The sequence below is a fragment of the Apis florea genome, unplaced genomic scaffold (assembly GCF_048593485.1).
Source record: "Apis florea isolate Af1SG1 unplaced genomic scaffold, ASM4859348v1 contig_2350_pilon, whole genome shotgun sequence".
NCBI classification, from domain to species: domain Eukaryota; kingdom Metazoa; phylum Arthropoda; class Insecta; order Hymenoptera; family Apidae; genus Apis; species Apis florea.
Genome location: NW_028256565.1, coordinates 4,840,150 through 4,865,946, shown reverse-complemented (window position 1 = coordinate 4,865,946; position 25,797 = coordinate 4,840,150). Strand labels below are relative to the sequence as shown.

The 25,797-nt window shown below is 43.6% G+C and overlaps 1 protein-coding gene across 5 annotated transcripts in view; it reads left to right on the top strand.

Annotated features, from left to right (window-relative positions):
* LOC100864409 (uncharacterized) overlaps positions 1-25,797 on the top strand; it is a 165,045-nt gene that overhangs the window by 112,351 nt on the left and 26,897 nt on the right. For 4 of the 5 annotated variants that reach the window (XM_086904752.1, XM_086904754.1, XM_086904757.1 and 1 more), the window contains 5 exons: positions 8,511-8,695; positions 10,997-11,186; positions 17,106-17,714; positions 17,798-18,711; positions 23,161-23,450. In XM_086904752.1, the coding sequence (XP_086760878.1) occupies positions 8,511-8,695; positions 10,997-11,186; positions 17,106-17,714; positions 17,798-18,711; positions 23,161-23,450 (2,188 nt within the window). The remainder of the gene's footprint in view (positions 1-8,510; positions 8,696-10,996; positions 11,187-17,105; positions 17,715-17,797; positions 18,712-23,160; positions 23,451-25,797) is intronic. The other variant, XM_086904753.1, reaches the window with a different exon arrangement.

Below are 25,797 nucleotides of genomic sequence, written 5' to 3'. Positions count from 1 at the left end.
CGATCGAAGGGAGATTTTTTGTTTCTCTCTCTTTCATTTTCTGGCGGCATTTTCGAGATAACCGTCCAGATTCTCTCTTCTTCGAATTATGATTTCGATTTGCACTCGAAATATTCTAATAATTTTGATTGAACATCATTCGTTCATTATTCAAATTTCTCAACTACGTTAATTTCGTTGCTTTTATTCCTACCTTCAAGCGTGTCTTTAGATATATGAATCTCTCTGCTAATTATCGTCATGCTTCGCTTTGTCAAACTTGAACACATCTCGACATCTCAAACCTCTATCGTTTAGCTTTGCCCTCTAATTTGCACTCTGTTAATTTTTTTTACTTTGCCAAACTCAAACATTGATTCAAAGTTAAACCTTCAAAGTTCACATCGTTTTCCTTTAGCATTTGTATCCTCAACATTGTTGTCTCAACGTTGTTTGTATCCTGACTGTCCCTTCCGTTAATTTTCCTTTAGCTTTGCTCCGAGCATTGCTCCCATAGATAACACGACGAGCACATGTTTAAAGTCCCTCTCTCCAGTTCCCTTTCTTCCTTTACCTTTGTCCTCGGTATTGCTCGTGAGGAATTAAACGAGGATCATTGGTGTATACGAAGGACGCTACATAAGTAATTACTATGTATCAGCAATCAGGTATGCCTTCCATACACGCAGTCCTTGTTTTCCTCTTCGTTTCTCCTCGCTCTTGAACCCGTTCTCGTCGAAGAAGACACGGGTTCTTAAACAGTGTAACAGTGTATGCGCGCATATGTAATAGCGTGTTTTTCATCCTCGCGCGATACGACAGCGGATGGAGGAAATAAATTAGAAATAAAAAGGAAGAAATCGATTCTCGTATTATAACGAGAGCTATCCTTCACGTGGAGAGCGGTGCTTTTCGAGCTTGCACGACTGCTGGTTCGTGACAGGGGAGCGTAGGTGGGCCTGTATCGCGGCCCATTTGTTTCCGCGACGTTGAAAAATGCGGTTTCTTTCAGGTTGGCCGGGTGGGTCAATGTCTCGACGGTACATAAATACCGAGTGTTTCTAAATCATGCATCATTCTGTTGGAAAATTCTTGCCACGTGTGCGGACGCATGTATACACGGAATTCAACAAATAGAGAATTCTTCGCGTTCGAGGAACAATACGCGAGACTTGGTGACAAAGACATCTTGGAAACCATCGATCGACTCTTGGAAAAGGAATTTTTCCCTCGAGAATTGAATAATAATGTCTACTTTGTTACAAGTACGTAAACACTCGTAGAAAATCAAAAATCTGAAGAATTCTACGATCGTAAAACCTATTTGTGATGCAAAATTGTATCTTGTAAATATCTAATTATTTCAGTTCCTCGTAAATATGGACGGAAGAAAAAAAATTTTAGAAAAATATCCAACGTTTCGAGGATAAATTAGCCTCGTAATTGGCAGTCAATTGGGAAACTGACCTCGAGTACAATTAAAACGAGAGACGTTTGATTAAGCGCTCGTGCGTAGTCGTAGAAATGAGCACGTAGCACCGGGATTACGTGACACCACGAAGCAAATGTCGCGTCGCGTTGCCCTCATAAAAACACGAAACTTCATAAAGCTCTCTCAGGATGGCGCAACTTTGTTACAACTCTGTGTTTATTAAGTATTGCGTGAGATGAATCGTAACTTCTATCGATTCGTACGAATCGGAAAAATATTTGAAATCAAAGAAGAACGAGATCTCGTCGAAAAAGAATCGACGGAGCTCAATTAATAAATGAGCGAAAATATCGGTAATCTTTTCCACGATCGACGATCAGCTATCACACGGGAAAGGATCTAGGGAAGAAAATTTTATGAAACAGATTTTTATGAGTCGGATTTTCGCATCTTCTTATCGCGATCCTTATCCAAATACCGTACTCCTTCGGGAGTGCTTGTGAATATTTCCCCGCTGAAAGAAGGTTATAAAATTCGATTTCTCGAAGATTCGAAGCAGTTTTAGGAGGGAGCCTGGATATCGATATGTATTGTCGAACGTACAATCCATATCCTTAAATTCAAAGTACGACGATAAGTTGGCGATAAAATTATCTACGTGCTGATTTATTCGCTTCGCTAATTAAGTTCCAAGTAATTCCCTTGAGAAGTTACACATCAATACCAACCCATCTTACTCGCCTTTCAAAAGTAATTCCCGTTCAAAATTACCATCATTATTCTTGATATCACCAAATTATCTTCCAACTTCATCACGAAATTTCACGCCAAGTTCTCCTATCTTGCTATGATAGCTCTCTGATCATCAATGTCACTATAGTTACCTTCAAACTAATCCTCTCGAGAAGTTGAAGAAGAAGAAACACCGATACCAACCATTTTCCCTCTTCCCAATTTTGCTAATGTTTTCTTTCAAGTTGTAAGTTTCCTCCCCCCCTTGCCAAACATCTATCTATCCCATCTTTTTCCAATTTTCAAACTTTAAGAGAACAAGAACCGAGTCTCTCGACGATTATTTAACAAGAGCAAACGAACCCTTTTCTTTTAACGAATCAAAAAATTGCCAACAATAAAACTATTCGAATTTGCGGAATTTTCTTCGAAATTTTAAATTTCCTCCCCCCTTGCCAAACATCTATTCCACTTTTTTCCAATTTTCAAAAGAGTTAAGAACCGAATCTCTCGACGATTACTCGGCAAGAGCAAACGAACCCCTTTTTTCTAACGAATCAAAAAATTGCTAACGTAAGTTTCCTCCCCCCCTTGCCAAACATCTATCTATCCTATCTGTTTCCAATTTTCAAACGTTCAAGAGGACAAGAACCGAGTCTCTCGACGATTACTCGGCAAGAGTGGAGATCGCGGAGGCGAAACGGCAGAAACATTAATTCCGCCCCCACGATCCACCCCCCTGGTTTTGTCCCGCGGATATAACGCATCGCCGTTTTCCGTCCGATTTATTAGCTAATCCGATATTTATTGGACGGCGGGGCCAATTTCCAATTTACGCAGTGGTTAACTGGCACGGGCTGCATCGCCACGTTAACTGCACACGGCCAACTGCACCCACCAACAGGCTTAGCCGTTATATCCGGTTTAATTGGATCAGGATTAAATTAACTTCCGCCGGTGATGGAACTTTAACGCGCGGGAGGAGAGATTCCTGGGGATCCGAAATTCTCCGTGTGCCCTTCTCTCCCCCCCGTCCGTCCATCGATTTCAACCCTTATCCTCCCTCCCCCCCTCCTCCTCACTTGGATTCCAACTTTGGCCCCTCCTTTGTTCCCCGATTTTGATGGGCGAAATTCACGGGGGTTCGTTCGGCTGTTCCCGTAATCTCCCGTCCCGATATTCTCTTCGATTCTGCTTGCTCGAAATAATTTTGTTCTTTTTCCAAGAGAGAGGAAAAATTTATATATTCTCGTCAAGTTAATTTGCAATTCTTCCTCCTCTCGATTGATCATAAAGAATTCTTGTTTCTTTCTCCTCGAACGATACGGTTTTAAATTTCCATCGCGAGATCGCTCTCTTTAATCTCGAATGGAACGTAAATTCGTAAACCATTCGATTCTCTGGATCGTCCCGTAAACAAAAGTAATTTAACTCGTGGACGGAAGCGGGGAAAGTTTTCAAGTTGGCAATAGAAGGAGGGAGACTCGGAAAAGTTGGAAACAACAACGTAATAATCCACGATCGAAAACACTTGTTAAATTTTTAACCGAGGATTACGCGTTGATCGGATTCGAATCGTTCCGGCTAATTAATCGGCGGTGTTTCCGTACTCGTGCCGCGATCAAAGCGATGTTAATTAGCTGCGATCTTTATTTCATCCGCGCCGATTTCACGGAACGATTTCGTTTCGCCGGGATTTTCACCGGGTGAAAATTACAATTTCAGTCGTAATTCAATTTTCCATGCGCCAACAACGTACGAAATAGCTGCCGCCATTATTTGAACGGAAATGAAAAATTACGGCCCGGTTATTAATCACCGATTTCGAAATTATTCTCCAAGCGGAACGAATAATATCGATCCTCGATAGCTCGTGAAAAATTTTTTTTTTTTTAAACGAAACAATTTCCAAGTGGAGGGAAGTTTCCGTTTCCCTGCGACTGAGAAAATTTCCATTTCCCGCGTTGGATGTCCGACATTTCGTCCGACATTTGTAACATTCCTTGCAACGTAACTATTTACTTTGGGGACGCCCGAGTTGATACAAGGGTGGTTCAAATTTGCTTAAATTTTATTGGACCGCCCTCGTAAATTAATTAATCCCAACGTATTTGTGGACGCCCTCGCAGCCTGACCGGGGGTTTAATCGTTTCCCCGAAGCGATCGTGCGCTCGTAACCCCGCGAAGAAAGCTCTTAAACGCCCGCCCAAGGGCGAAACGAGCAAACCCCTGTGTGGTGCAGGGAGCCAAACCCTGCTGGTTCAATTTACCTCGGTGCTTCGACTCGAAATGACGAGAACGATTTTAATCGATTTCTCCAATTTGTCGCGATTTCTTTCTTTCAAACTTCGTCTCTCGTATTCGATCTCTTCCTCCCATGAATCTCGTTCGTGTCCAAATGCACACGATGCGCAGCAACGCTATGAGCATTCTAAAAAAAAAAAAAAAAATAAGATTCAACTTTCAGATCTTTTCTCTTCTCGAGCAAGTTTGTCAAAAATACGCATTTTGATCAATTTCCCATACGAAAAAAAATATAGGAGATATTGAAATGGAGAGAGAGAGAAATCTCCCTTCCTCCACGATTTTAATCGTAAATTGCTGGAAATGCTGGGACGAGGAAAATCGGTGGATCCATCAGGAGCACTCGTTCCTCGGGTATAGATGGCGACGGGTATTTGCCCTCTACTCCCTACGTGTTACACGGGCGGTGTAAGGCGCGCCGCGCCTCAACAAGCGCAGCGAAGACGCGTGATTCCCGTAATCCTCGAAGGGAAACCCTTTGTCCGCGCCCAGCCAACGCGACGCGTGTCTTGTCGTCGAACGCCGCGGAAGCCCTTTGTCGTCTGCGCCAGAAATTACCTCGAATTAATGCCGCCGGCTTTCTCCGACCGTCTTCAACCAATCCCCTCCCCTCTTGCCGCTTCCGTCGAGCTTCCATCGGTTCTTGAATCCATTGTCCCGGAAACAGGCCGTACGTTGTCTGCTCCTGACGTTCCCCTCCCCTCCACTCCCCCACGAGGGTTGGTGGCCGTTGATATTTTCCTCGAAGGGTATTATAATGTTCGGGAGCGAAAAATAGGGGGATTCTCCGTGGTAAATAGGGGAGGGAATTCTCGATACGTGGGATGTTTTGAACGATCGTTGGTTGGAAAGTTAATGGAATTTGCGGGGCGGGGGGAAGGAGGAGCGGGGATGGTGGGCGGTTTCGAGGATGGTGGATAAGGATGGGCGCAATTTTTCACTGGTTGTTGTCGACCAGAGATCCGGGGGACGGATTATTCGGGGAATAAACTAAAGTTTCGGAGAGATAAGTCTGAAAGGAAAAGTCGAGGGGGGGGATATCGAGGTCAGGAGGAGGAAGGAAAGCTCGAGCCGCGATGAATCGGAGGAAAGAGTCCGACTTTTGGCAGAGAGCGAACGGATACGATACGAGCATGGCTGGGGGGGTGAATCGGCGAAAGGGACAATTGATCCGTGAACTACAACGTGATAGAGCGATAATGTAATGTGAAAATTTGAAATTTCTCTCCTCTTGAAAAATCTTTGTTAATTGTTAATATAATCACGATAATACGATCGATTTTCTCGAAAATCGGATTTTCATCGATCTCGTATCGTATCGAGGGATCACCCCACAAAGTCTGATCCCCACAAACAAAGCTTCGTTATTTAGTCGGATCGATCAATGGCTGCGGCTCGTCGGCGGAAGTCGTTACAGAAAGCCACCGCGCTAAGCGGGATTAATAACCAAGAGTAATGCGATTAAAGGGTTTAATTACCGAGCGTGTGCGCTATCGTGTCCTCAACGTCGATCATCGACGTTGATCATCCTCGATAATCGGGCGAATCCGAATCGGGGGGAAAGGGGAATATTTTTTTATTTAATTGTCCTCGCTGCGCCACGCTCGTGCACAAGAGAGAAAGAGAGAGGGACTTTTATGATCGAATTAAAAGCAATTTTCTTTTATAAATAGAAATCCCAATGAAATGTGCATGCTCGATACACAATTGTATATATATACGCTTTGGATCGAAACTTGCATCCTGTCGTTCGCATTTTTATTAAAATGGCTTTATTTCGGTCCATGGACGAGCGGAAAAGTAAGTCCACGATCGAACTGGAGAAACACGAAACGGTTAATCCGCGTCATCGGCCCCGACACGCTCCAATTAACCGATGGAACACGGTCGTTTCACGCTGATTCGATTCCTTTTTTTTCTTTCTTTCTTTTTTTTTGCCAATTCCTTTTCTTTAGCCGCTCATGTTCTCTATATATACCACGCGCTCTTTTCGCCATCTCGAGCCAACCCCTCGATCTTCCATTCCACGCTGTTCCAGCGTTTAATTATTTGCTTCCTGCCCGAGAACCACCCTCGGCAAGGGCTTTTTGCGCGCGGAATTTGCTCGAAGGAAATGTCAACATTGTCCACGCGATTGATGAACGAGCGTTTCGAAGAAGCATGGAATGTCGTTCATGGAACGTAACGTGCAATTAATATTATTTTTGGTTCCGATGAAAATCGGCACAATTCCATGCATCGAAGACAAATTTCGTTCTACGAATTTGAGGCAGGTTTTTTTCAATTAATAATGCGATTTTTTTCACCTCGTTTTATTTTATCGTTAGTTATTTTATTTATGATAATTTTGCTTAACTTACGTTTTCATTACATTTAACTGGGTCAAATTTTAATGAATATAAAATTTCGTTCCATTCTGTTAAAGATTTATCAGGATTGTTTTATTCATTTTTTTATATTTATTAATTTCCAATATCCTTATCATTTAGGTGATCCAGATAATCCAATAAATATATCTACTCGTATTAAACCCGATACTTAAATGATACTTTCTATTTGCCCATTCAATTTTACGAGCAATTTCCTAATAAGCTTGGTATTTATTTCCATGTTAAATAATTAGAAATAAATTTATTACTTATGAGTTAAAAGCATTTTTTTTTTTTTTTCAAAAGCAAAAGTCTTCTTTTTATAGAGCTATTTTTCCTTTTTCACAATGGAAAATTGCCTATCGAGAAAAATCACTCTCAAATACCGATCAAACGAATCTACCCCACGAACTTTGTCTGTTTCCCAATCAAAAGCAAGAGAGGAGAAAAAAAAGAAAAGAAAAGAGAGACAAGATTCGAAAGGTAGAGAATACGCGTGTCTCGGGATAAAAGGTTCGATAGGAAAAAGCGGAACGTAGTCTTCGCTTTCCTTCCCTCTGATCAACTTATCCTCGATCACGTAGTGGCCGAGACGAGAAGCGTTACGATTGAAAGGCGGCCGGCTATCGCTGACCGTAAGCTCCTTTTTCTTTTTTCCCCCTTTGCGCTGATCACCGACGTGACCGCCACGTGATTTTCTCTCCACTGATCTCGCGAGAGAGCGAACACGTATCGAAGAGAGAATTAGTTCACTCACGAAAAGAATTCGTTTCCCTCGAAAAAGGCAGCTTTTCGAAATTCTTCACCGATTCTTCAAAAGGACGAACTTTTTTTGACACTTTTGCGATCGTTAACCTGTTAACAGCAGTCGATTCGGGAGATCGTTAATCGAGCCGCTTTCACTCTGATGATGATTCAGCACAGTTGGGTAATCGACTGCGTTCGGTCAGAGATGAGCCACGTGTTGACTTGCCGGTAAGCTTCCACCATTAATCTCCCCGATTTCGAGAGGGAAATTTCGCTCATCCTTGACCTTTCCGATGTTTCCAATCCAACATCGTATCCGTCTCTTAATCTTTAAAGATAAACGAGATTATATCATATCGAAACTTGAATTTCGTTAATTCCCTTCTGGTATATCCGTTTTCAATAATCTTTACGGATCGTCATAATTTATATTGTTCGATTCAAAAAAACCATTTCTATTTTATTTATATTTAGATCATCTCGTGTTGCGCCTGCGTTTTATAAAAAAACCTTTTTATAAATCGCAAAAAGTAGTAAAAAAGAAGGGGAGGAAAAAAAGAAGATATAATAGAATAATAAAAGGTAACCGGACGCCTTTGATCTTATTTTCTTACTTATAAAGAGGTTTTTTTTATAAAACGACGGGGATCTATGATCCCGTGGAAGAGAAGTTATCGCCTCGGGGGAGATAAACTTCGAAAACGACGTTTATTTATCCCCGGATATCCCGCAGAAAGAAAGAAAGAAAAAATAATAATCGATAATGATCCATCCCAGCAACAAGGAGGCATCGAGCGATGCAACGAGAATGCACGCGATAGGAGAGGGGAGGAGGGGCAGTCGTATTGAAACGACACGGGCATCGAAAGGGGGAAAGGGGAAGTGGAAGTAGTATAACAATCGTGGTGGAACCCAGCTAAAGCGGCTTTTCTCTTCTTTTGTTTCAGGAATTGGAGAGAAGTTATACCCTCTCGACCCCAGGGGGTAGCAGCCCCGTTTGCTGTCCGCCTTGCAGCCCGCCCCCTGCGCCGGCCGCATACATATCGAGCGCACGTGCGTCCTCGCGGAGACTCGGCGCCGGAAGCGGAGGACCGCCGTCACCGGAAAGGGACCCCTTGGGAAGGCTGTTAAGGTCAGTTCGCTCTCCCCTCCTTCCCTCGCGCGGTCTCGTCTTAACCTTACGGCGAAACGTGAAAAATGTTTGCTCCACGAGTCGCTGACCATCGACTCTCCCGAGGAGAATTTTCAGGGAAACGCCTCTGTCTTCTCCATGTACGTGGCATTCCGTGCATTCCGTTGGGATCGAATATAAGTAGATGCCCCGAGAGCTCGTTCAGTTTTTCTTTTTTTTTTTTATCCCAGACGTTGTTCCACCAAGGTTTAAACCGAGGTTTACCACAGCGAGTTGTAAACAAAGAACGAGCAGTAAATACGAAATAAAGGAAGTTAATCGTCGTCGAAACAGCCCGAATCCTTTAACTCTTTCGTTAGAGAAAGATCGTTTACGCGGCTGCGTTTACGCCTCACAATTCGAGTAGTTTTGATGATGTTTATTGAAAAAAAAAAAAAAATTGATGATAAGAATAAAATATCGATGCTACGTTTCTAGAGAAAAATACTCGATGTGCGATAATTCCAATCGCTCGTCGTATAATATGTGGCATCTTATGCAGAGCGACTATAGTCGCTCATAGTATCTCAATGACATTTTATATAGAGCGACTGTAATCGCTCATAGTATCTTAAATATGTGATATTTTATACAGATTATAGTCGGCCGTGACTTCAATGACTTCTTATGCAGAGCGACTGTAATCGCTCGTAGTATCTCAGTGACTTCTTATGCAGACTATAGTCGAATGTAATATCTCAGTGGCTTCTTATACAGAGCGACTATAGTCGTCCATAGTATCTCAATGGCTTCTTATGCAGAGCGACTGTAATCGCTCGTAGTATCTCAGTGATTTCTTATGCAGACTATAGTCAACTGTAGTATCTCAGTGGCTTCTTATGCAGAGCGACTGTACGTCGTAGTATCTCAGTGACTTCTTATGCAGACTATAGTCGACTGTAGTATCTCAGTGGCTTCTTATACAGAGCGACTATAGTCGTAGTATCTCAGTGGCTTCTTATGCAGAGCGACTGTAATCGCTCGTAGTATCTCAGTGACTTCTTATGCAGACTATAGTCGAATGTATCTCAGTGGCTTCTTATACAGAGCGACTATAGTCATAGTATCTCAGGGGCTTCTTATGCAGAGCGACTATAATCGCTTGTAGTATTTCAGTGACTTCTTATGCAGACTATAGTCGAATGTAGTATCTCAGTGGCTTCTTATGCAGAGCGACTGTAATCGCTCGTAGTATCTCAGTGACTTCTTATGCAGATTATAGTCGAATGTAGTATCTCAGTGGCTTCTTATATAGAGCAATTATAGTCGTAGTATCTCAGTGGCTTCTTATGCAGAGCGACTATAGTCGTCCATAGTACCTCAATCTTATGCAGACTATAGTCGACTGTAGTATTTCAGTGACATCTTATGCAGAGCGACTATAGTCGTCCATAGTATCTCAGTGGCATCTTATGCAGAGAGATAGTCGTTCCTGCAGTAGGAAAAGGGTTAAAATTGTATCCCTGCTCCTGTCTGGCCAATCGTCCGGAAGCGGACGAAACTCCCCTCCTTCTTTTCCACGCTCTGTCTAAGATCATCAATCTTAACGCGCGCGAAGGGTACGACGAATGCATCATTCAACGCGAAGTTACCACTTAGCACGGCTACGGCCTCGTCGCCTGGGAAATTAACCAGTCAAATCGACGATCAGCGATCCGTTGCAGAGCGCCGTTGACGCGAATTAATTAGAATCTTAACGATGAAAAAGAAAAAGGGGGTAGCAAATTTGATCGATAAACGATTAAAAGATCGAGATTGAGTCACGAAATGTTTGCATCTTTTTTTATAAAGATTTCTCCGAATTTTTTCTATTTTCTTTCGAAGTGAGCTTATGAAAATAACTTAAAATATAACTTCATAATTCCTTTTCCTTTTTTCATTCGTCTCTTCGTGTAATAAGTCAACGTTCCAGCTTCTTTTTCTCTTCGCATCATTTTAAAAATCACAAAAGCAACAATTCCGCTTCATATTTTTCTCATTTTACTCTTCACTTCCACTATTCTTCGTTCGTTCATTACATAAACAATTCAAACACTTCGATTTTCTTTTTTCTTTTTCTTTCTCCGTCCGTTCACTTACAATTTCCCTCCTGAAAATTTCTTTCAAAAAGCGACGCTCGTGTTGCTTCGTCGTCAACGAAATTTCCTAACGAAACATTTGAACACGACACGGTCGATTTCCATTTTTCGTCGTGGAGCGATTCGTGGAAATTGGGGAAACTGTGTGTCCGTCTAAACACCGCAAACACTTTGGCAATTGCAGATTCCTCAAGTCCTTCTACAGGGAGCTAGGCACTCGCGACCCACCCCATTTGCCGGCGTGGGCGTCGCCACTTCCACTTGGCACCCTTTGTCCGGCGCATTTCCAGCCGCACCTGCAGCTGCTCCACAAAGGCGAGCAGGAGCACAGGCTCGAGAACATCAAGCCCGACCAGATCTTCGCCCCCGTCAGGGTGAGTGTTATAAATCATCCCGCGGAAACTACTTGGTCGCCCCGTGCGACGTGCCGCTTGTTGACGTCGCTCGTAAAACTTCCCTGCAACAACCTCTTCCTCCTCCTCCTCCCACACAGCGGTTACACAACGGATGTTCGGTTTTCGAGAGAGCGGAGGAATTCTAAGAGGTCGCTTCCGATTTTCGAGAATATCTTCTCGCCGCGATAACAACTTTCTTCCCCTCCCCTTCCCAAAGTTTTTACCTCGAATTCTCTGATTATGGAACGAGATGCCAGGTAAATTATTTGGGAGAGATGGAACGTACGATTGTGTTAATTTAATCTATTTGTAGGCACTTTGTCGATTTATTTCATTGTTAGATTGTAGATTAGAAATTTTCGTTCGATCTTTCTCAAAGATTCAAAGGGATTCAAAAGGTTCGACGAGAGGATGTAAACGTCGAGTTGAAATTTTTGCATCTTATAAGAAAGGAAAGGAGAACGAATCTGCTTGCAATTATCTCGCGGTTGCGTGAACAAGTTTTTTTTTCGAGTGCGTTACACCTCTCCGTCCAATTGTAACAACAGGGGAAATTTGTCGCCGGTTTATACCAGATTTGCACGATATCGACTACGTAATTGGAAAAGTCAAGTTTACCCCGGACAGATGCTACTGTACGAATCTCCCCTCGACGAATGCTAAAACTTGCCACGGCAACTTGGCGACGTGTGAAAGCAAAGTTCCTTCTCGTCCCTACTTTCTCGTACCGTTGAATTTGTTAGAACAGAATCTCGAATTCGTTCGTCTTGTTCTACGCAATTTCGCGTAGAGTTTTGAATGCCGCACAATAATCATGGATTCGTAATTGATCTCATACTCGAAAGAGCGTGATAATTTCGATAAATCGTCCTCGGTTGTCGAAATAAAATAAACAAATAAAAATTGAATCGCGATATTAAAATATGAACAGTGTATAATGTTTGAAGAAGGATCGAAGTAGAATGGCAAAAATATGTTCGACGGGCGATTCGTTGAAACGTTTATCCATTGAAATCCATCTTCGAAAGATCGTATCGAGCCAACGAATCGTGTTAAACTTATCGAAAAAAGAATAGGATGGATGGAAGAGGGATTCTCGACTGTTAAGAGTTACAAGATTTTCATTCACCGTTGCGTGAACCGTCTGTCGATGTTTGTTGCCATGATAGATGATTCTCTCCGGGCAAAGTCGTGTGAATCGCGTAACAAGTTTCGATGCGTTTCGTCTTCCGATCAAGAGAAATTCTTCGAACAGCGAGTTGTTTCCCCAAACTTTGCTTCTAACCTTTGCCTCCAAACTGAATTTACAAGTCGAGTATTCGAACGACGCTCCTCCATGTTGATCCACACACTTCTTATGGGGGTGGGGATCGAGCGCGTTATTCGCGCGGAGAAAGCGAAAAGGTTGGCAATTAGAGAGGATCTTAAAACTTTCCTCCTCTCGACGAGTGCAAACGAGGATGATAAAAAGGATTCTCGAGAGGAAGGAGGATGCGATCGGAGGAACAAATATTCTCACGTTCGTGTAATGAAAGAAAAGAGGAAAAGAGAAATTAGACGATTCAATTTTTTTTCCTCGGAGAAAAGGAAGAGTTAAGAGACAGGGCAGAGGAGGAAAAGAAAGATTGATCTGGAAATCTTTTATCTCGTGTCGTTTCTAGCATCGAATCGAGAGCATTGTTTTGCGAGAATGAAAAGAAAGAGGAAAGAAAGAGAAATTAAATGATTATATCGACCTTATAATTGAAGGAAAAGTATCGAGAATTTGAAATTGAGAAGAGGAGATGGTCATCTGGAATTCTTCACGACATTATTTCTAACGTTGAACCGATTTTCTCGATACGATGAAGGAAAACGGGAAAAGAGACAATTCTATCGATTTTTACTCGAACGAAAGGTATTAAGAAACAGAGCAAAGAAGAAAAAGAAAGATTCATCGGGAAATCTTTATCTCTTTCTAGCATCGAATCGAGAGCATTATTTTCCTCGATGCGACGGGAAAAAAGAGGAAAGAAAAAGAAATTAGACGATTATATCGATCTTACATTCGAAGGAAAAGTATCGAAAATTTGAAATTGAGAAGAGGAATAGCGAGATGATCCTGTGGTCATCGTCTTCACGATATCATTGAATCGTCGCACGAATATGTCCGAATCGGTAAAGGAAAAGAGAAACTGGAAAATTCGATCGAGCTCGGTTGAAAACGTGTTAAGAGTTCGAAACTGGATGAGATGGTCGTTTAGAAACCTTCGAAACGATGCAGTTTCTGGCATCGAATCGGGGATGTTATCGTCGCACAAATATGCCCGAACCGTGTTTCCCGCGATGCGATCAAAGAAAAGAGGAAAGAGAGAAGTTGAGACAATTCCTTCACTCCTTTAGAAAAGGAAGAGAGGAGATGGTCATCTAGGGAAGGGGCCGCTATGTGGTCGAATCGAAGTCGAATCGAGGGTATTATATCGTCGCACGTAATACTTTCGATGGAGGAAGGTTTTAATCGTGGGTCGCGAAGATGCGACGAGAGAGGAATCGAGGGAGCACTCGGTTCGATTCCGGCGTAACGAGGTATTGTTCTGTCGTGGCTTCGCCTGATCTCGGATGGCCGGCCGAAGCTTCGCTTCGTTAACGGTTCTCGAAAGCCTTTTTTAATAGCGCCACGGTGATAACTTCTCGCACAATGCACGACCGTTTCTTTGTATCCGCTGAGAACGAGCTGGTGGTGATCGAGGTAAATGGACCGCTTTAATTCGACGTCTGTAACGTCGATCTCCTCTTACTCTTGCGACTCTTCTTCCCTTTCCCTGTGCTTCGTTTCGCCTCATTGTCCAGACAACACTCGTGGATCGAGAAAATTTCACTTCCCGCGGTATCGAAAATTGCTCGACGATTTGTCCTCCCTGATGTTTGGAGCAAGAGGAACGATTTCAGCGTTGGATCATATCGTATTCCATGCCGAACGTATTACATAAATTTCCTATTATACGATAGTTTGATATTTTGGTTTCGCAATTAATTTTTGTATCCTTCAAAAATCAATAACAATAAAAGAGAAGGAGAATTTTCATTTTCCAAAATTGCTGCACTACACATTTACACTTCTCGAAGTTAGATTTAAATGAAGAGAATTATCGAAATTTTATTTCTTATTTCGAAAAATCAATATCCACCTTTTTTAAAACATTCCCTTCGATTTTTTTTTATCGATATCGAATCGAATGCGTTATAATAAAACTAAATTCCAACGATCGATCGATATAAATTTTTCATACCCTTTCCCATTCGATCGACGCTTCGTCCACTCGATAAACAATAGACGAAAAGAATGGTGGAATCAATACATTCCACGAGGGAGTGGAATTTATCGCGTGCACTGTCGCGAGAAGAATGCGCAGCGCGATAATGAGCGCGTTTACATCGCGAGACGGCCGTCTCGAGTGGACGTTTTTCCGGATCAACGACGACGTTCCAAGGCGTCGACGTTCGTTGGAATATCATTTCCATTTTCCCGGAACACGGGTGCACCCCAGCGACGAGCGTTCTCCAATCTGTCCAGCTGGAAGTAATTTCTTTGTCTCTATGCTTGTCTCGCCACGGACGCCTCTGAAACGCGCGCCTGTGCTGCGATGCTTCGTCTCGCGCGCGGACACCGTCTCCTCCTCCTTCCCCTCTCTCGAAAAAAAGAGACTGCTTGCCATCCGTGCCACCATTTCGATGCGTATTCTTCACGAAGAATAATGGATAAAAGCATGCACGTGAAAATAATCGTCAGAGCGGATATATCCTTTTTTTTCTTTTATTTATTTATTTTATTTATTTATTTTTCGAATCGCTTTCATTCGATATAGAATGAAAATTGAAACATCGGCATGGTATCTATGCACCGTATCGATGAAAACTTGATATCAGCGTTTCGCAAATAACATAAAGGACGATTGATGAATTTGCCGAAATAAAAAGTTAAAATGTAAAATGATTGTTTAATAAATATCACAAAAATCTGATATGAAATTCGAATAATGAAAATTCGTGTCATTCTAATTACACTCGACTTATTAAAATAAGAGGATTGGGAATGTAATTTTCATTCTCTGTTCCAGAAGAAAATTCCATTCCATTATTTTTCTATTTTTTCTTTTTTTTTTTTTTTTTTTTCAATATTGATATTCATCGCGCAAAAGTAAAAAGAATCGTGAGAAATTAACAGCAACGGAGAGATTCACGAGAGATCCAGAGTCGTAAAGATCGTAACGATAAAGAGGAGATACGGATGAATAACTTCCTGTCAAACTGGAACATCGAAGGCTTGAAATCACAGGTTCGATCGAACGTGTGCAGACGGATGAAACGGATATTAGAATATAGGCAGGTTGGTCTGCCGGAACCTAGGAGAAAATCAAATTATTAATATACAGCGGATCGTAGTTTGATCTAGTTCGAGGAGGATAAGCAACAGACCGTAAATGGACTAGATCCACGGGGATAATGGGTTGGGCCGACAGCCTCTAACGAAGAAGCTGGATAATAAGACTTTTGTGATGGTTGAGCCCTTTATAATCTAGGTCTAGCCGAGACAACCCTCGTGATAAGGAATACGGAGCACAAAGACGACGATCATTCACAGCAATTATCTTCGTCCAAAATTATCTTTCGTATTTTAAAACGCGCGATAACGCGTGACACAAATAGCGTATTTACGAAACATTTTTCCAGGATGGATTTCTAATTTAATTCGATCGGATTATATTCGATACGGATATAAAAATTTAACGATATAACATAATAAATATAATGTGAAAATATTTGCACGATACGAACAACTTTTCCGTTCGTTCGATCGATTATTTAGATTCGCTCAATTTATCATCACTTATCATCAACACTTGTGTATTTAATATATATTTGTACAAAGAGTACTCGTGTGCCGCGATGATTAGGCAAAGATCGATGAACAATCGATTTCCAATCGATAATTCGATGCTCGAGATGGATGGAATCGGAAACACGTCCTCTCATAATCGATTCCGTAAGCAAGTTTCTATTCCGCAAAGGACGGCTTATCGCGTAATCGATCGGGAACTAGCAATAGTTACCAGCATGATGGAACAAACGACTTTCTCCCTTTATTGCCGCAGCACACGCGTATTGCATCTCGGGAACAATGGGCGCGTGTACAAAGCATTACGTGAAAAAAAAGAAGAAGGAAAAGAGTCTCATCGATGCACTGATTAAATCTGTTTTTCTTTTTCTTTTTTTTTTTTCGTACGAACATAAGAGAAAATTTTTCCCTCTCGCTTTTCCAAAGAATCGATACGAAACAATCGTCCGCTAAATTCTCGTTATTAGAAGAGGAGCTCGAATAAAACTCGAAGAAAGAGAGAGAGAAGAGACGAAATTCGAAGGTTCTCCCGTTAATCGTGGCACGTCGATCCGGTCGAAAAGTGTAGGCGAAGATCAACGCGGGTTACGGATAGATAAGTTCGACCTGTTATATACCTCGCGTCGGAGATAGAAGTTAAAGAGAACGAAACGAAAAGCAGGCTGGAATCACGAACAACTCGTATACCGGAAGTTGGTTTGCCCAGAGTACACAGACACAAGTGGGGCAGCGGTAAGAAGAAAAGTTAGATGCTTCGTGACTAGTTTCTCGGATACTCCTTGGTTTCACGATCCCAGTCCGGTTGCTAATTAGAGAACTTTGAACCGCTCTCGCGCGAACCGCTAATCCCATTCGATCACCGTTTCTCCCTCCCCTACTCCTTACCTACCCACGATCATCGACCCTCGCCTATCTATAAACGACCAATTACGCCCAATTGTTACGCTCAATTTGCCCGCAAAAAAGGAACGAAATTATATTTTCCTTTCCGCTCGATCTCGACCTCGATCTCGCACGCACAGTTGAGCGACGGCACGGTCTCGGAGGCGCCTCGCCGCGTGGCCATCGAGGGTGGCCCCGGGAGCGGGAGAACGACCCTCTGCCTCCGCCTGCTTCACCAGTGGGCGATCCAAGGCGATGGCCCGGCACTGGCTTTCATCGTCCCGCTGCGCGAGCTACGCGGCAGCCCCGTGCTCAATTACCTGGCGCGCGAGCTGTTCCCGAGGACGGCCGCAATCGGCGACGCGATAGCTCAAGTGTGGCGCACGCTCCACCTGATGGAGGATCGCGTGCTGTTCATCCTGGACGGATACGACGAGTGCGTGGGCGGCAGGGCGTCCCTCGCCGACGCCGTAGACCTTCTGGAGGGGCGGTTGTTCCCGGACGCGAGGATCCTGGTCACATGCTCGGCCGGCAACTCGGCCATGCTCTCGCCCCTCGTCCAAAGAAGGATCCATTTGGCCGGGCTGGAGTGGCCCCACGTCGAGAGGCTGTGCGTCGCTTATTTCATCCACAACGACATCGCGGAGAAGGCTTGCGAGTTCCTCGAGGCGTTAAACGTGCAGCCCCAGACCGTAAAGCAGCTCGGTCAGCACCCTCTTGGTTGGATTATGCTCTGCTGCCTCTACCAGGTACTATTTCGTGTACACCAGACCAGAGTTATCGATGTCTCTTTTTTTATTACATTTGTTTTATTACGATTCGTTCTCCCCAGGACTCTGGAAGCTTGCCAACTGAGACGAGCGCGCTGGTTCAAGCCGCGGTCAAGTGCATCGTGAAGCGAAGTCTGGATCCGCCTGTCCCTCACAACGAGGAGATCCCGGGCCATTGCAGGAAACGATTGGAAGACTTTGGAAAGGTGTCGTTGGCCGCGCTCAGGGAGGGCAGGTGTTGCTACACGGAGGCCGAGCTTCGCGCACGGGGCGGAGGGATCGAGGTGACCAGGTTGGGCTTCCTCACCAAAGGATTGACGTTCGGCCAACGGCGGAAACCGGACCTGTACACGCCCATCCACATGGCGGTGGCCGAATTCCTGGCTGCCTACTACTTGACCTCCGTGGCCCAGTACGCCAACATACTTCGAAGAGAGTTGGAAGGGCTGCCGTCGGGGATCATCAGCCACTTGGCCGGCCTGCTGGGACCCAAGACGCATCTGATATTGAATCAGTTGTGCCCGTTGGAGGTGCCGCCAAGGGCGGTGTTCTCGCTGTTGAAGGCAGCCGGCGCCTCGGACGGCAATATATCCGCCGTGTGCAGATTGGTCGGCGCTGGACCCGGCTTCGGCCCTGCGCCCAACGAGAGGCCTCCCGCCCCTCTGGTCCACACATCCCCCCTCGAGCTGGAAGGGTGGGCGAGGATCCTCGAGAGCGCGGCGTGCACCCTCGAAGCCCTCGAGGTTGTGTTCCAAGTGGAGAGGGGCTCCGATCCGAGATACCTCGACGACTTTTTCGAGGCCTTGGCCGGGAACGAGAGCGTGAAGCTCGTCAGGATCACGTCCCTTCTTGGCCAAGAGTTCCCCGCGGACGAGGCGCAAAAATTGGCCGGCCATTTGAAGAGCGTCCTCGGCAAGAAGAAATTGAACGACTTCGAACTGGTTATAACTTGTCTCGAGGAAGCTGCCCACGATAGGTGAGTACCGTTAATTCCTTCTTCTTTTTCTTCTTCTTCTTCTTCTTCTTCTTATTATTATTATTATTAATTTACGCGAGAAATTGGAGATGGATATATTTTATAAAATTTTTCCGGAGGCACGCGAGTTCTCGAAGGAGAACGTATGCGAGACGCGATAAGAAGAAGAAAGAAGAAAAGTTCCTGAGGGGGAACAGCGGTGGAATATTCGTTAAGATGACGGGAGGGGGGGGGGGAACGTCGGGTTGTTTGCGTGAACGTCGAGCAACGTCAGAAAGTGGATTAAAAAAGTTTCGAGAAGAGAAGTCGAGGACGTGGACGAACGAATAGATCGCTTTTTAAGACTCGGGGGAGGGCAAGAGACTGTCTGAATAAACAAGGAGAAATATTTACTAACTATTAATAACGAACTATTAATAATAATATATTTACTCTGGAACGCGAAAAGTTGGAAGAAGCTATATTTGTCATGTTGGGGAAATTTAAAAAATTCCCCAGGAGCACGAATATTTTCTCATCGATGATAAACTACAGCTTTTAAAAGAACAAGCTCGGCCACCAATTTACGCTTCTTTACGGTTGCTAGTCGAACGTCTCCACTCTTCTCGGTTAATTTCTCTCGGTAAAATTTCTCTCCCGTACGGCGTGTAAGGTCGGCAAGATAAATTAAAAAGTTTACTTTGCTCTCGCGTGGAACGGCGAGGAAGACATTTACCCTGGTGGTGGTTTTCGAGGGTGGGAAAAAGAACGTGTTTATCCAACGAGCCGAGCACGGATGAGTATACGCGGAGGGTGTCGATGCTTCGAGTCCTCCCCCCCCATTTGCATAACCGTTCTGCTTTCTCCTCCGTGCGCACGGTTTATACGAGGCCAGGTGGCCTGCTTTCTCGCATTCTTTTTGCAAGGGAAAACGAGCACTCGGTTGAAAAAAGATCGAGAACCGATGAAAAGCAATCGCAACGATAAATTCTCGAATAACCTTCGCTTCGCGTCCCCTCGACTCGAAAAGCTGTTTGCAATCCGTTTTCCCTTTCAATCGTCGGCAAAGGTCGAACAGGAGAGACCTGACGGATGATTCTGAAAAATTGCGCGTGGAGCGTAGCAACGAACCACCACATCTTTCGAGAAAGATGAATAACGTTTTTCCGTTCCGTGACGCGGCTCTTGGGAAATTATCAATTCTCCGGCATGTTCCTCATCTCCCCGAAAGCAAAAGAACTCGAGAGCAATGAAATTCTCGAGCATGTTCTTCCGCGAGCGACACATCTACCCCTCTTTGAAGAGACGGGGTTTTTCACGCGTGGCCCCGTTGCGAAAAGGGCAACGGCACTCGATATTCAAAGCACGCCATCGGGCCGCGAGCAAACGCGGCAACAAGAGCGGTGTAACAATGAGCGGCGGCTGAGGGGTTGAATCATGACTGCATAAAGTCGCGGCGGAGAAAAAGTCGAGAAAGTGGCGGAACAATATGCCGGGGCCAAGAATGGGGCGGATTTTTCTCTCTCCCTCCCCCCTTTTCGCGAAGGTTGTTCGGTTTTCGTGGCCCGTGGCGAAGAATTAAAGAATTTTCTCTTCTTTCGCTTTATTCTCTCTTTCTCTCTCTGTTTATCGCTCCTCGAATCTCTCTTCCTTTGAACTTCTTTCTTTCGGATTCTGCCTCTCCTCCCCCCATCGTCTGGATCGCATTACGGATCGCGTACCGTTTCTCCTCCGTTCTTTTCAATCTCGACCACGGAGATCGCGGAGAACCTGCTCTTCCTCTTGAGCTGCCCCCCTCGCGATTCCTTCTACTTTCCCCCTTTGTCTCCGCTCTTTGAAACTTCTCGAAGAGTTTCTTTTTCGCGAGAGTTTGCGCCGATTCATAATTTTTTTCCCCCCCCGTAAAGAGGAAAAACTTAGCCGAACGACGAAACGCTTTGACGTGAAAAACTTGGCTACAACTTGACAAGACGCAATCAAAGCTCCTGGCTCCCCTTGATCTCGTTTCATTTCGTCCAATTTCTCCGATTCTTACTCCCTGAACAAAGTCTTGTTCGAGGTTCCATTCCATCCTCGACTCTCCCCTATCTCATTCTTGTTTCTAATTTTCATTTTCGACTCTCGCCGCATCGCATTCTTCATCTCTCTCTCTCTCTCTTTCTTCTCTCCACTTTGCAGATTGTTTCCAAACCGAAATACCGAAGAAAAATTCCAACGTGAAAAACTACGCCTTCTGCAGAGAGACGTTCTTAGCCACCATTTGCCCGGAGGCGGGACATTTTCGAGCTCATTGCCGAGAAAGTGTTTTCTCTCGTTCCCTCCTTTTTTCGTCGTCACCATCTCGATATCGAAGCAGGAGCGCTGAAAATTGGGCAGGAATCTCGAAGGAGGCCGCGACAAAGAACGGCAATCGATCGATAGATCGAAGAGATACCGCCGAGTCGGCGACGAGGAGTCATCCGGTTATTCAGCGGCGTCAAGTGCATCGAGCGGAAAGGAAACGCGAGTCCGTGCTCGAAAGAGGCCGCAACACGCTTCACGGCTTGTTCCATTCTCTCTCGATTGCCGTGCAATTTTCGCCGCTTCTCCACCATTTCGAGCGGTTTTGCTCCTTCGCTCGGATACAATCGAACAAAATTTACAAAGAAGAATATTTCGATTCAGCTCGAGGAATTAATTTCTGCTTTTCCAGGATATATATACGCTTAAATTAGCGTGTCTTTTTTTTTTTTTTTTTTTTCTTAACGTCGAGAAATCGAGATTGCGTAGATTCGATGATGAATAACGAATGGAAAAGCTGGGTTGAAATAATTCTTGGAATTCTTTTTTTTTTTTTTTTTCCATTTTGATGCCATTTTGAATATTAAGTGATATTGTTCTCGATAAATTGCTGAAAATCTAGCAATCTAGCTTTGGATGACGTTAACGAATATCTCGTAAAATTTCGGCCGAGATCAGGTGCACGATCTGCGATAACGATGACTGACAGCTGTCGGAATATTTGGAGCTATCAATAGCTGCAAGTGATAGCACGTATGATTGGTCAGGCACGCTCTCGATCCACCGAATACTCGTAAATTCGGCGAATTAAAAGTAAAGGTCATTTTTATTAATTAACTAATTTATCATCGATGAGTAAAAAGTAAATTTGTTCGTCCTTTTTTACGTTCATTTCTTTTTTTCTTTTTCGTTTATTTAATTTTAATATTCTATTTACATTTTAATATACGCGTCGCGTAATTATCAGATTTTATTTGATCATTAAACAGAATTACTCGAGAGCAGTAATGTAGCGTTGGATGATTTTAATTAACTTAGAAAACACAGAGCACTTTATTTTAATTCCATATATCTCGCGTAATTAAAAACGAAGCTTTGTTTGCCAAATAATTGTTCATGAATATGTACATACGTTCTCAGCCCGCCTTATTTACATCGATCCATCACTGCTTTCTCTCATCCATATCGATCGTTCGTAAATGGAAACATCAAGCGAGATAAAATTCCTCTTCTTTTTTTTTTTTTAGATTCAGAAAACGCGTCTCGTTCAGTTGTATCGCTTCTCGTAAAAATCCTTACATTTTTTTCCCCGCGACTGTGCAATTTTGAAGGAAATCCGAACAGTTTCGTTTCAAGTTCTCCCCTTCGACTAGAAGAATCGATAGCTTTCGCATAACTGTTGCGTGTATGTGTGTGTGTGTGCACACAGTCTCTCGAAATAATGGGCGGACGTATAACGGAGGAAGCGAGGCGTGCACAACGCATGCACGAATCCATAAACAACGCGAGGCTGAAATCGATCGATCGATCGATCTCACCACCGCTTAAGTTTTCGCGTCCAATTTATCGAATCGCGCAAGGAAACATCGCTACTTTTCGAGAAGATACACTTTTTAAAAATTCGACGTTGCTCTGTTGACTTTTAATTACTCCGGCTCCGGTTGAAAAACTGGAACGGGGTATCCCCCACTCGAGGCCACATTTTCGGCTTCTTTGCTGACATTTCGCAAACACTGCAGTTGCCGGCAGTGTATTGGTAGCAGTGTGTCAAGCAGCCACTGATGAAGGAAACTGCAATGCTTGCGAAACGTTGGCACGAAAACTGCAACGTTTCCTTAACACAATCGAATAAGTCTTTTAAAAAATAAAAAATATGTGTGTGTGTGTGTGTGTGTGTGGTGCGTGTGTATATATATATATATATCGAGGGGATAAACATCGGGACACGTTTCGATTATCCCTGGTGGCCAAGTGACCGTAACACGGCTGTTTAATCCCCCCATTCGAATCCACGTTTCCACGTCCGTGGGTAAATGAGAATGATTTCGGGTCACAAACAGAGGGTGAATCGAATGAGCAAATGATTCGAGGCCAATCCCCGGTGTTTCGAATGGGGAGGTTTCGGCCTGAACGAATTCGTACGTAGCGAGCAGAGGCGAATTTATCCCCACCGTTTTGCTTGTGTTCCAGATTGGAGTGCGTGGTGAACGCCCTTTGCCGTGGGCTGAGTCACGCGTCGACCAGCCTGGCACGGTTGGTCCTCGACATGAATCTGTCCGGCGAGCAAGTGTCCAGGGTCTGCGATGCTCTTCGTGACTGCGTTCAAGTGCAGGCGCTTCACTTGCCCCATTTGGGATGCGGATGCGAGGGACTGGCCTCGGTCGCGGAGCTCCTCAAGGAGAGGCCTTTGCTCGCGCTCAATTTGGCCGGAAGTTGGGGCGCCAAGAACGAGGATCCGTCCAGCTCTGGAATCAGTATGGGTAAAACCTTGCCTCGTTTTATTTTATTTCTCTTCTGTTTTGTTTATTTGTTTATTTTTTTGCTTCGTTTTGTTTTTTTCTACTTTTGACGATTCGTTCCCATTCTCAACTGTTATTACACACAGTTGTAAATCGTTGTAAATCGTGAAATTCCAAAAATAGCGGGAATGCTTACTCGGTCGAGCGTTTCGTTTCGTCTGTCTCTTTTAATTTCCAACATTCGACGGTTCGTTTGCACAAGCTTCGGCAAACTGAAAGGATCGACAAAACTCGGAATATAAAAAAAAAAAAAATAAATAGAAATCTATATTGACCCGACATCATTCATCCGCGATATTACGTGTGCAAATAAGTTTTTTTCTCTTTTCTTTTCCACATTCAAAATTTTATTACATAAATTAAATACTCAAGATCATCCAATTGTTCGGATAGATACAAGATTGCTTGTCTGGTGACTCCCAATCTTTCTGCCAATTTTCGTCGTCTTCCAAATTAAAATTTCCGCCTCTAAATCTTTGATATCACTTTTTGCACGTTCTGTAAGATAAGTATTCTCTCTCACAAACCGTTTCACTAGCTTCACCTGATTTCCTAAGCTGAAATGCAAAAGATAAATGCACAGGACTGGAAACTCTTAGAGCGTTCATCACGACTCTTCTTAAAAACGAAAGAACGCTGTTTTAAACGGCAACACAAACGGTAAAGTAATACGAATTCGGTCAAAAGTTATGATCGTAGAAAAAAAGAGGGAAGGAACTTATTTGCACACTTAATAATACGGTCGAGCATTATTAATAATAAGTGTCTAAAAAGAATCTAAAAATCTCGCATAGATTCTCGTATTATATCGATCTCGACTTACCCTTCGAGCTCGAACAAGCTCGAGCTTGGAAAGTTGACGAAGCATGGTTCTTACGTCGCTCGATCAACGAGCGTGAGCTTAACAAAGTTCTGTGGCTTAAGACGAGCCGAATTAACGATCACGCGGGTTAAACGTTTCCCATCGTTGTTTAATCGACCGATTCTCGCCCGTTGAAAAAAAAAAAAACGAACGGTGTTGGATGCTATTTTAAAATGTCGATACGCGCCGTTAAACGCGATCCACTATCGGCCGCCATTAAGGCCAATCTGCATGATAGCGCGCCAACACGCTGCATCGAGATTTATTGCGACGCACTTGGATGAAACCTAACTCTGTCGAGCTGGAAACGCCTAAACGCCAAATGTTGGAAATTCGATGGATTCAGGAGAACAGAGTTAAGGTCTTTGTCAGAATCGATCAATTTCGCAATTATTGAAAACGAATGCGAATGCTCTTGGCCGGATTCGATAATTAACCGTATCATTTAGCTTCGACGAAATTCGGGCGGTAGGGCACTTTGCAACGTAGATTTTAAGAATCGTGATTTTCTCGTGGATCGTACTGGTAAAAATTAAAGCATTCTCGATTGAAAAAATTCATTCCACGAATCCCACTCGTGCTATTCATGTTTGGGTCGAAATCTTCATAACGAGACAGAATCGGGAAGAGGTCAAATTGCAACTAAGAAAAATGTAGTATTTACAAATATATATCGGTAATTCTGTTACATAGATTTTAAATTGCCCGTTCTTCTTATGCGATATATTTGTAATATCGTATTGGACGGATTATTTCGTTTCTTCGAAATAAATCAGATGTCGTATCATAAGTTGAAGATATTAAATTTCCTCGTATTACGTTCAATTTGTATAAAAATAGCCGGGTTTAAAGGTAATGACAGATACGAAGATAGTACGTACCATTGATCTAAAATGGGAACTCGAATATTGGCTCAACAAGGGTTGTCGAGAAGAGAGCGAGCAACATCGGCGAAGATCGACATAAAGTGTAGAGTACGATAACATTGCTTGCCGGGCAAAGTGCCACTCTATCGAGATTGATTCGTTCCAGAATTTTTGACCCCGTTTTCTAAAAAAAAAAAAAAAAATCATCGAGGTTATAATGAAAGTGGCAGAAAATCCTTTCCCAGGACGCGTGAACGCGAGCCAGAAACGAGTTAATTGTCCGCGAGTGCCCGCTAGAAAGTTGGAATTAGAACAGGCAAATCGCAAATTCCAGCGGTGTTTTCCATCGAACTTGAGAACTGAAACTTCACAACCCTTTTATACAAACTTCACAAGCGCCATTTTGCACCTAGTACACGTGTGAGATCAACTTTCAACTATTCTCTTCTCATAAGCCGAGAGAGAGAGAGAGAGAGAGAGAGAGAGAGAGCTTCTCTTATATCACGATTTATCTCGGATTACTAGCACTGCTACTACGACGGCTATTCTAATTCGCGTTGGAATTAGTTTCGTCCTTCTC